This window comes from Vespula pensylvanica, chromosome 5 (genome assembly GCF_014466175.1).
Source record: "Vespula pensylvanica isolate Volc-1 chromosome 5, ASM1446617v1, whole genome shotgun sequence".
Lineage (NCBI taxonomy): Eukaryota > Metazoa > Arthropoda > Insecta > Hymenoptera > Vespidae > Vespula > Vespula pensylvanica.
Window position 1 is genome coordinate 2,632,538 of NC_057689.1, and position 12,505 is coordinate 2,645,042.

General features: G+C 32.6%; 2 protein-coding genes and 1 long non-coding RNA gene across 3 annotated transcripts in view; 2 read left to right on the forward strand and 1 right to left on the reverse strand.

Moving 5' to 3' along the window:
• LOC122629455 (cilia- and flagella-associated protein 58-like) overlaps positions 1–3,883 on the reverse strand; it is an 8,704-nt gene extending 4,821 nt beyond the window's left edge. Inside the window, exons 1-7 of the mRNA XM_043812871.1 lie at positions 3,846–3,883; positions 3,055–3,141; positions 2,613–2,741; positions 2,271–2,503; positions 1,137–1,413; positions 766–998; positions 191–602 (exon numbers count right to left, since the gene is read on the reverse strand). Coding sequence (XP_043668806.1) covers positions 191–602; positions 766–998; positions 1,137–1,413; positions 2,271–2,503; positions 2,613–2,741; positions 3,055–3,141; positions 3,846–3,878 — 1,404 coding nt within the window. The 5' untranslated portion in view covers positions 3,879–3,883. The remainder of the gene's footprint in view (positions 1–190; positions 603–765; positions 999–1,136; positions 1,414–2,270; positions 2,504–2,612; positions 2,742–3,054; positions 3,142–3,845) is intronic.
• The window catches only part of LOC122629469, an 86,935-nt gene that overhangs the window by 35,367 nt on the left and 39,063 nt on the right, over positions 1–12,505 (forward strand). The window lies entirely within an intron of this gene.
• LOC122629453 (protein ELYS) lies at positions 4,911–11,580 on the forward strand. Its single transcript, XM_043812866.1, has 4 exons — positions 4,911–5,200; positions 5,305–5,682; positions 5,761–6,061; positions 6,150–11,580. Exons 1-4 carry the CDS (start codon positions 5,171–5,173, stop codon positions 11,447–11,449), a joined length of 6,009 nt encoding a protein of 2,002 aa, XP_043668801.1. The 5' UTR covers positions 4,911–5,170; the 3' UTR covers positions 11,450–11,580.

Sequence of the window (12,505 nt, forward strand, 5' to 3'; positions counted from 1 at the left end):
AATGAAAAATGAAATATTTATTAATGCGACTAGTTCGAACGACCAATATATTTTCTATGAATGCAAAATTGATATTTTAAAAAGTGACGCGTTTAAATTCGATATACGATTAACGAATAATTAACTGACAGAAAACAAATAAAAAAAAAATCACACGCATTTAAATTTACACAGATTTACATTTACTTACTTTTTCAACGAGTTCCCGCACTTCAAAATGACATCTATCTTTCTCCATTTCGATCGTTTCGATTTGTTTTTTCAATTCTGTCTCCCTGAATATACTATTATTAAGCTCTCGTTCTAATTTCTTTCGGCTTAGATTGTGTACCAATATTTCGTGATTTAAAGCTTTAACTTCTTCCTTTAGATTCTCATTAGCCTTTGACAAAATATTTTTATCGCGCATTAACGTCTCGTAATATTTCTTATCCTCCAATTGTTGCTTACGAAATATCGTTATTTCGTAATCGGCGTTCTTCACGTTCGTAATTGCTTGTTTTATATCCTGTTCGAGCTTTACTTTTTCGCAATGGAGTTTCAAAAATTTCTTCTCCAATATATCCTTGTCCGACTTATTTTTTGCGTTTTCCTCCTTCGTTCTACAATATCCGAAATCAACGCGAATAACGTCAACGTTTCGTTGTTATTCGAGACAAAAAAAAAAAAGAAAAGAAAAGAAAAGAAAGAATTAGAAGATAAAAAGATAAGGGATCAAATCGACAATATTATATATCGTAATATGAAATATCTTGTTGACTTTACCTGTTAAGTTCGTACTTCGTCGTTCTAAATATCTTATCCTTCTCGACAATATTCTTTTCTATTGCTTCGATGTGCATGTTCGCATGCTCCAAATTTGTTCGAATAGTTAAATTTTTCGTCGTAAGCTTACTCAATTCCTTTTGCAATTTATCTTCTACTATCTTTTGCTCCTTCACCGTATTCTCCAACTTTTTAATGTTATCGGTAGCAGTTTGCAATGTTTCGTTAATGTTCTAAACGTTTCGAATAGAATTTGGAATTTAATGAAATCGATCGAAATCTTGATTAGTTCGAAAGTTAATTAGCCTGAATGTTCAAGCGTGAATGTTCAAATCGAAATATTCAAGTACGATATAGAAAATCAAACCTACATCGAGTTCATCGTTCTTCACAAGAAGTTCATTCTCCAAACGACGAGAATCCTCTTCCGCTCTCTCTTTTCCTCTTTTTTCTCTTGAAACTTCGCTTGTACATATATCCAATGTCTCTTGCATTTCGCTGATCTTCTGATCGGCGGTAATATTCTTCATCTCGAGTTCGTCGACATATTGGGACATATTTTTTAATCGCTCCTTCAACGTCGTCATCTCGCCCATTAATTTTTCTCTTTCTCTCAATAGGCCTTCCTTTTGTTGGCTTACTCCGGATCTATAATTTTTATAAATATCGTCTAATAATAAGAAAAAATAAGGATCTATAATTTTTATAAATATCGTCTAATAATAAGAAAAAATAAACTCAAAGAGGATGATATATATATATATATATATATATATATATATATTGATTACGAAATAATTAGATATTCTTGACGTCTCATTTATATATACACACACACACACACATATATTTGTATATATATGTATGTATATATATATGTATATATATAATATATAATGTATAAATATATTTGTATATATATTTATGTATATATTTGTGTATATATTTGTATATATATATATATATGCATATATATGTATGTATATGTAATATACAATATAATATACAAATATATATATATATATACTATAATGTATAAATATATTTTTATGATATATATATATATATCATATCAAATATATATCTATGTATGTATATATATATATATATTTTTATATATATATATTCCAGCAGATTTTATTTGTACCCTTTTTCGAAACCAACGCACGTTTCCCCTGGGTTTTACGGTGCACGCGAAACGAATTTAATGAAAAATACTTTCAATAAAATCGCTACACCCTGTTCTCATCGTTACTCATCTTGTATCCCCACTTACAAATGCTATCGAGAACGCTCAACGTTTAACAAGGAATATTAATTACCAATGTGTTTATTCTTCATTAATAATAAGTGTAAAAAAATTCGTTTTCTTCGATATACGTGCGACCTCATCAAAAATCTCATCGCGATCTCAAAAGAAAAATGTATTGATTTAAAATGAATTTTCTAAAAAGTATAAATATTATCTAACGATCAACGAGTTAATTTTTAATCGACAAACTTACTCGTCCTCGCCAGCAAGTTGTTTGTTCTTCACTTCGATTTCACGAGCTAATTTCGTTATGTTCAATCTTAGATTGTCAATAACTTCTTGCGCGTTTTGTTCACGCGTATGAGCAGCATCCGCTAGTTTCAAAGCCTTGTCGATCTCTTGCTTAAGATTTACGATCTCGGAAGAATTAATCTCAATGGTTTTCGTTAGCTCGTTTATTTTCTGTGTGTTCTCGACTATCTCGTTCTAATAAAATCATATGTATGTTACGTAATATGTAAATCGTACAATGTAAATCGTCCAGAGCCAAATATATATTATTTTATTAGGTACGTATATATTCAAATAGACTTACCGTCAACGAATTACACTTCAACGTGAGTTCTTTTTCGTTCTTATGAGATTTATACAAGGACTCGAAAAGTCTTTTGTAATCCGTCTCGAATGCTGCTAAAGCGTTATTCGTCTTCATTTCTTTTATGATCTAAAATAATATATCTATATGATTGATGATAATGAAATATACGTATAATATATATATATATATATATATATATAATATATATATTTAAATATATATAATATATAATAAATATAATATATATAATAATATATAATAAAAATATATATATAATATATATAATTTATATTTATACTGTATATAATATTATATAATAATGTAATAATATTAGAGTATTGAAATCAATAATATATAGATATAATATTATCAATAATACTGATATTGTATTTTAAAATATCACATAATATATTATATAATGTCGGGATCAGACGCTCACCCTCGCATAGTCATTTTCCAAGTTACAAAACGTACTACTCGCTGAACTACCCTCGGAAGATGATTGACTACTCTCGCTTTCATCATCCTGAAAGGATCGTAAAAGTTGTCGTAAAAAAGTAGTAAGAAAAAAGTTTCCTCGATCATATCATCACCTAGCCGCGCCATTGACGCGGTCGATCGTAGATCGATCCTGATTCGGCATTTCAATGTTTACATCTTTCTTATATGGCTGACCAAGCGCGCGAAAATTTAATGAAATTCGAATTTAAGACATTTCTTTGGATATATTTTAACGGATCATCGAGTTAATATTTTTTGTGAACTATTTTTTATTGTTAATTATTTTGTAATTCTTGTTTTTCTTTTTCTTTTTCTTTTTTTTTTCTCGTTTTCTTTTCTTTTGCTTTTTCATTCATCAGCACAAAGTGACTAGGACTTAAAAACTTCGTTGAACTGTGCTTACCGCTCCAGTTGCGCGGTTAGGTTAAGTTACACGATATATAAGCTCAATTGTATTAACATCGAATTTCTTTTTATTCTTCGTACTCTCCTCCTTCTCTTCCTCTTCGTTCTTCGTATCGAATTCTTTCGTCATTGTTATCAGAGAAACGTACAAAAGTTATAAATGAAAATATTAAATTGTACGACGATATTGGAGAAACGTGAATTAAAAAAAAAAAAAGAGAAAAAAACAAGTGACTAATGATCCGATCGCTTCGATATATCGATAATGTGTCGAAGATAACTATCGAAATTATCTGTTTTGAAATTATCAAAGTTTATACTTACTCCTAAAGCGGCGTTCATTTCCATGTCCATCATGATGATCTCTTTGTTTTTTTATTTTTTAAATTACCTGCAATTAAATTACGTATAATACATAACAAAAAGTAATTTTTTACATTTTTGAAATCATATAAACGGCTTACCTTTTTAATAAAAATAAAAATCCTAATTTGTTAGGATATATGTAAAATTTAATTCTACGTTTTATCTTTATTAAATTTTTTTCAAAGGATACACGGAACAACGTTGCATATGGCACACAGTGTATATGGAGAAACGTTCGTAAAATGGATATATGCATCGTAATCTCGTTTTGTTGATTTTATGGTTTTGTTGTTTCTATGGTTACCGTGGACGATATCGTTAAATTCGTGCGTCGATGATTTCCGTCTATTGGAACCAGAAACGAATCAATATTCCTGAAATTTTTTTATTGTTGTATAAAACAATTCTTACTCGTTATAGGTATGCTCTCTCAACGGTCGATAACTTACCGACTGATCGAAACTTCGAATATCATCCAATGATAAAACATTCATATTCGTTTTCAAAGTATTCATTACCGTATCTTTTGATCGTTTTTCTCTCTTTCATTGCAGATCCATCCTGAAAAAAGAAATTTATTTTAATACAAAAATTAAATTCATGTCTCGTATAAATCGGATAAATCTCGTTGTTCCTCGTAAATCTTTAAATTCGATTGAGAAATTAGATATTTCTCGATCGAATCTCATTCAGTAATATCCAACTTGAGACTGACTGACAGAAACGGTCTCGATTTGAAATTATTTTAAATGAAGAAAATTTTACTAGACCAATCGTATCTTCGGAACAGTACGTACCAATTGAAAACTACGCAGAATTATTCGAAAGAGATCAATCGTAATAGTTAATAATTAATGTGAAAAATTATGTCGAAAAGAATTCATTGCTTTGAAGAAATATCTAATGTTGATGAATTACAAGAATATGTATATTTTCATGTAATTTTTTTTATCCGTTACTAATGCGTATATTCGATTATAAAGTTGGTAACATTTTTAGCGCATTTCGCAGCTGTAACCGCCATTATAAAATGATAGCACGAGTACAGAAATGCGTATGAGACATTACTGATTTCGATATGTATTTCTAAATTACATTGTTACATTAACGGACCGGTAGATAATTTTTTTTTTCCACGCTCGTCGTACATGCCCAATTATTTTCTGGATATCTATGTAAGTAAATTAAAGGAATTCGGCGCATGCATAACCTTACGCCGAGTCTCGAATTTATATATAAATATAAATGTTGATCGAATATTCCCTCAATAATTTGCAAGAAGTATGAAGGAACTGGAAGAAGTCAATTGCGAGGTGAATTAATTTTCCTTATTATCATTGAATATAAGAAAATTATAGTGAAGTATCTACATGATATAATTATTCTTACGGGTATTGTTTCTAACGATCAATTTTAGATTGTGAAAGTCAGTGATCTTCGACAATTAATAACGGATAGATTGAAAAATTCAGAAGATGACTATGGATCATTCGTACGCGTACAAGATTATGATACGTCTAACGATTCTCTGGGAGGATTCTTACATGGAACAACATACGCATGGATGAGTCATGGTTGCCACTTAATAGTTTTTAATGTTAGATTTGGAGAAAACATTAATTGTTGCTGGACCTTTACCGAAAGAATAACGTGCGTATCTGAATTTCCTACACAACCGGGAAATTTACCATTGCTTTTGGTTGGCTTAGACAATGGCGCGAGCAGGATAAAAGATTCTATGGGATTGTTATGCGTATTCGATTGCAATACTTCCCGTGTTTTGAGAGCTATACGAGTAAGTCCGATTTATTTAACGTATCGTAACGAATTTGAAAACTTTTTTTTATAAACAAACGAAATCTTCGTCGTTTAGACACCAGCAGGAATTGAACAAATTTGTATTATATCGGGTGGTGCAGAATGGGAAGAAATTAACGATAAGAGAGTGGATAGTATTTTTTGTGATATGGATGGCATAGCCTGTGTAGTTTTACGCAATCTTCAACACGTAATGATAGATTTACAAAGATCTTCCTGGGATGACCCAAACTCTATCGCTTACATGGATGAAAGTTCGCCGGCCGAATTAGATTTTTCGGTTAGAAAAAATTCTAGTAGCAATAAGAATCACTTCGTTAAAGAAAGGCATATCGCATATAATTTATTAAATAACAGTACGTATTAAAAATTTTTGTTCGATATTTACAAACAGGATATGGAATATCATGTACATTTTGGAATGACGACATTAAATATTTACAGGTATTGAAAAATATATTGACTTTAACAGAATAGAATTTGAATCGTCTCCTTTGATGCCAGGAAACCTGACATCTATGATTATCTGTTCCACAAAGATTGGATGTTTAATATCCGGATGTTTGGGAAGAGTAATAATCTGGCAAAATAATGGCTCCATAGGATGGATAAGTCGACCGCTCGAAGAGAACATGAGTATAACACATTTGTCGTTGTTGGAGCCTACGGACGATCCTCGACCATTTTGTTACTTGTGGGTTGTATATCAAGACGAATCCTCGAAAATACCGCCAATTCTTCGAATGTATGCTCTTCTTTTCGAACGGAAATATTACGAAAAAGGTACAAACTTGTATTTCAACTTGGAAGCAGAGCCTTGTCTTAGGTTTGAATTTGAATTAGAGAAAGAAGACAAAGTCGTTAGTTTATCGCCTATAGAAAGAGAAGTTAATCCAGATCAAACGGAGGCAAATATCAAACGTGGCGAAGACAATTTATTGCTTATCGCGTCGAACGAAAGGATACTGTTGTTTGATCTTAATCAGTGGTACAAAGAACAAATGCCTCAGACCATTTATGATTGTAAAAATCCAAACAGTATTTTGGCGACATATTCTACAAGATTCGAGGCCCAATCTGCAGGAGATAAGCTTCTTAGCACTAGCTACATTCCTTCCACGTTGAAAGAGTTTCCGATCAATAATCCATGTCCAGCAGAGGAATTATTTTATCCGAATTCGTTGTCATTTGAATGGGCAGAATTGAGCACGGTGAGATTAATGTCTTGGTTGACTCGCGGTATTCAGGCAGAACTTTTACGTAAAATGGCGATAACAGGACCGATCATATTGTTGCAACCCAAGGAAATATTTCACAAGTGTCTTTCTGTCGGATTGGTACCATTCAATGCTGAACTTTCCTTTAGCAACGACGAGAATACACAAAGAGAAACATTACTTTCTCTGTGCTTAGAACAACGTTGGACATCGTTTTTGATCAAATGCGCAAGAGAATGGTCCGACGGTAGTGCCACGTTTCTTTATCCGTCATTTCTAAAGTGGGGCGTTCAACGTGCCTCCTCCATAAAAATGATAGCCGATCGTCTTTGCGTTCCATTGTTCGATCAATCGGACAGTAGTATCGGCGAAGCAGAGATCAAAACGTTACGATTCTGTTCCCAACAGTTAGAATGTTTATCGAACGTCGTTGGAAAATTGATACTTGAAACGGATGACATGATAAAGCAACGAAAAGCATTGAAACGCGTATCCATTTATCTTCAAGTATTACTTTGGTTTTATGATGTCGGTTTACTACCAGAAATACAAGAGTTAGACGAAGAAAGACAATTACCACTTTCGTTATCATTTCGAATTCCTTATCCTTACGAAAAGTTGATGTCGGTCTATAGTCAAAAGAGAGATGCGATAAAAAGTAATAAAAGTTATTTACAGGAGGACGAAGGATTGTTCATCGACGTGTTGATAAATAAGGAATGTCCTGTTTTAAAGTCGCAATGGGAAAGAGAGGGTGGAGATGTGAATATCAGTGGTTATTATCCTCCCCCGTCGTTGCAATCGTTACTAAGAAGTTATCTAACCGATTGCTATCAATCGGAAATAAATGAAACCGAATGTAAACATCAAATTACGATATATCTCTTAATGGATTTGGCTATGCTTTTGCATGGATCTTATCCAGGAGTAGACCAATTGATAAAGTATCCTTCTGCTTTTAAAATGAGTCCAAGTTTGATCAAACTCACCCAAGCATTTTGGTTACTCGATCATGAAGATTATAAAGGATTTTTGGATATGATGACTGGACAGTTGGTTTCCGACTCTGACGTTAAAACTTGGCACCACAAGCTTGTACTGAGAACTCTAGTAAGGAATAATCAACAAAAATTAGCTCTGATATATCTGAGAATCAGAAAACCACCGATATCGTCTACCGACGATCAAAGTGCTATAGTAAATCTATCCGTGCAACACGGTCTGGTTCAATCAGCCTTTCATTGTAGACCACCCTCGCACTACGCACAACTATTGACGTGCTTTTTCGAAGCCTGCAAATCGTACAATAAACTTGGCGATATTTTACATCTCGCATTGGAACCAGAGGAAGAAGAAATTTTTGTCAAATTTTTACAAGAGGATAATAGATCCGAGGACATGAAAACGCTTTATTACTTGCAACGTTGTCGTTACGCGGAACTCAATAATAAAAATCTTTTAAGTCAATTTAAAAACAATGTACCAAAAAATATGCTTCATACTTCTGCTGCTATGCTTACGGCGTACGACGCAACCTTGCCTGCGATAACAAAGCAATTTTCTAGCGGTATGACTAAGACGACTTTGGAAACGGATTTGGAATCTAAATATCCGAGACCTATGTCTCATTACAAGTGTGTTAATAAACAGCAAAGCATTTATGAAACGGTCATTAAAAAGGCCAAAGAAACTTCCTTTCAAAGTGGAAAATGCCGAATACCATTTATCACAGCCCCGTGCGCATCGTTGAAAGCCAACGAGAGTAATATAAATATAAGCTGCGTTTTATTTCCAACATTAGCGTATAAAAATCGTAAGAAACGTACTTTGGACGAGATATATGAGAACGAGGACAATGAAACTTTAGAAGAAACGAAACGTAGAAAATTATCGATTAACTCGAACGCGAAAGATACTTCTTCGTGCCATAACGATTTAAATCTTACTTTTGATACGCCATTGGTCAAACGAAAAAGTAATGTTTCTAACAACAAAAGTACTTGTATGGAGACACCACATTCGATCTTAAAAATACGCCAATTAATTCAGAATTCGGCGTCTCCGAACATTTCGATCGCTACGCATATGATTGATACAGATACGCCTGAAGCGTCTTTGGATAAACATAAGAAAATTAATAGACAAATACGATTCAGTATAAATAATCCTAAACAGAATATCAATTGTGATACCGTAAACGAAGAAGAAACGGAGGAGTACGTTCCTAAAGAAATATCAATAGCGAAATCTACGTCGGAAGACGATACTGACGTATTCCTAAGTCCAAATACCAGTATTAAGTCTAATAACGAAACTACTAAAATTTTATCAGATGATAGCCTTAGCGACAAAAGCACTTGCTATCCTCGTCCAAGACCGAGTCTTAGAAGAAGTTATTTACCTGGAAGGAACACTACAAATTCGTCCATTACAAATTTGTCCTCTACTTCTTCGAAGTTATTGAACGCTTCGAAAGATACTTATGCCGTAGAGACAAACAAACTATCGCCATCCTCGTCCAGATTACATAATTCATTATCTGCCACTATGTATTCCACTATGATTCTTTCTCCCAGTAGCAGTTTTGAAAAAAGTACGTCGTTCAAGAAAAGCGAAGAAATCGATTTATTGGATCAATCAACTTCGTCTGCCATATCGTGTAATTATAAAAATACCGTTTCGTCGACTCCACTGGTAAAAAGTAAAGTTGTTAAACTCTTAGATGATAATAACGAAGAATCGAAGACGTTTGTACGTGGAAAAGAGAAGCCTATCGCGTCGTTCAAAAGAAACGAACGAACAAAAATATCCAACGATAACGATACTACAACGGAAAAGGATAACGATTTGAAAGAATTTAACGAGGACAAATGTAACGAAGATAACCAACATGAATTTAGAAGTTTATTTAATTCTTTTGAGGAGGAACTTGATACTGCTGATTCAAAAATTACGAAAGAGTGTATTGGAAATAACAATAAATCTAGAAATGGCCTTCAAAGGTCATCAAGAGTGATAAGTGATTTTGATATCACCGATGACGAGTCATCGAACGATTGTAACAAAATAACATTGATATATGAATCATCAAGGTCAGACGATGATAAAAAAGTTGATGTAGATTTGGGAACAGATCGTCGTACTAACACCATATCTCAACCTATACTCCATTTCTCAGATGTTTCGAACATCACCGAAGATGGATCAAATAATAGTAACGATGTCAAAGTATATAACGATAAAAAGGTAACTAGTGACAATGTTACTGTAAGTATCGATAAGAGAAATTCGAAACAAGTAAGACAAATCAATGAACTAAAAAACGTCGAAGATTCTAGCAATGATTCGATTACAAATGAATTATCATCGCAACAAACAATAGCATCTCGAGATGTATCCGAGGATAAAGTACAGGTTACCACTTGTACGATTAAGTTGAATCGAGTTTCTATGGAATGCAAAGATACTTTCACGTATGAAGAAAATATTTCTTCAAGGGTTACGAGCGAGAGGACAACCAGATCCAAAAGAATCAATTCTTCCAAATTGAAGAAACAAACTGTTCCTGTAAAAGATACAAGCGAAGACACAAGTCAGGAACTTTTTGATGATTCAGAGGATGCAACGACCACGTCCGTGATTCGAAAAACTCGAAGTTCGTCTCTCGCTAAAGATATTTTCTCGACTACTACGGATAACAAAGAATCTGAAAATGTAAAGGATAAAGAATTGACTAGGAGAGTTACACGTCGAGCAGCTTCCGTTCAGAAAGAAATAACGTATGTTCCAACACCTACATTAAAGAGAACAAGATCGGCATCGATTTCTAATTCAGCTGATGATACAAGTGAAAATTCAAATCGTAATAAAGCAAAATTAACAGGAAGAAAAGTATCTAAGGTAACAAAGGATGAGGAAGAGGAAGAGGTGAGAGAGAAAAAACCGGTAAGAGGTAGATTGACCAGAAGTTCGTCCACGTCGTTGGTAGCACAATTTGATAAAAAAGAAGAAGAAGAAGTAACGGATGTTGTTCAACCAACGCGAAGACGTGGTAACTCGGTGCCTAAAGAATCGACATTAAAAATTATTCAAAAGGGGAAATCTAGTAATGTGATATCTGATATTCCAGAAGTATCGTCAACTCCTAAAAAGAGAAGAAATTCAATATCGTCTAAAATTATCGAAGAGATTACAGATAGTCCGGCAGCAAACACACGTAGTCGACGTTCATCGATTCAATCTATACCAGAAGAATTGGAAATTAGTTTAAATTCGTTGCACGAGTTTAGTGAAACGAAGGAACCAGTGACGAATATTAGAACAAGAAGAGCTACGAGCGTTGATTCTTCGTCGTTAGATGTAAAAAAGAGAACTCGTGGTATACGTAAAAGAAATATCATGGAAGATGCCATTATAGAGGAATCAACAGAAACAGAAAGTCAAATGAATTTAAGAGTTACGAAAAATACTAGGGTACAATCTTCGAAAAGAAAAAGAACATCATCCTGCAGTGAAAATAAAACATAAAAATAATAAAAACAGGAAAATTTAAAAAAAATAAAAATAATTGGGAAACAAAAATGAATTGTTGATAATAAGAAAAAGAACAGTTTTTATTCTCACAAATAAATAAAACGCTGGATCCAACAGTAATATAATTCCATTGATCTTTTAACTGCAATCCCATTCATTGTTCTGTTTAAAATCTCTCTCTCTCTCTCTCTCTCTCTCTATATATATATATATATATACACATACACATACATAGATACATATATATATATATATATATAGTATAATTCACATGTAATGTGACTTTGTATATTTATCATAATCCTAAAAAAAAAAAAATATGCTTCCAGTTATCAAATCTCCTTCACACCAATTTGTATGATTATTGTGTACAATAATTCCCTCTACATATGTGTACATATTTCTCTGATCTCGATCTTTTAGAAAAAATAAATATTATTCTAACTTGTGAATGTAAATGTTAATCTGCTGGACAGGATCAGTACTATTGTTCTTGTATAAAACTTTTCTTATAGCAAATTGCTTCGAATATATCTTTGACTGAAGCATGCATTTTGTTGCTTATTCTGCTGTAAAAAGAAAAAAAAAAAAAAGCGATTGAAATCGTAACTTGATCGATGATTAGAGATAGTAAATACCTAGTTGTTAAAGAAAATGAAACCAAAAAAATTAAACAACAATAAAATTGATACGATGTTTCTTTTCGGAAATTTTGTTGAGACTGCTGAGTTTTCAGTTCCTGATTATGAATGAATGTACGTAACTGGGCATTTAGCGCTCCTACAACTCTATACAAAATAAGAAACTTTAATTTATTAATAATTTTTATTTAATACTCACTTTTTTTTTATCTGATGAACATCTATGTTTCATCCAATGGAATATTTGTTTTCCCAGATTGTGAGAATAAAAACTGTTCTTTTATATACATATATGTGTATATTATTTATACGTATATATATGTGTGTGTGTGTATATATATATATATGTATATATATATACACACACATATTCAAGCAATGAGTAATATTGATAGCACGTTATTTAATG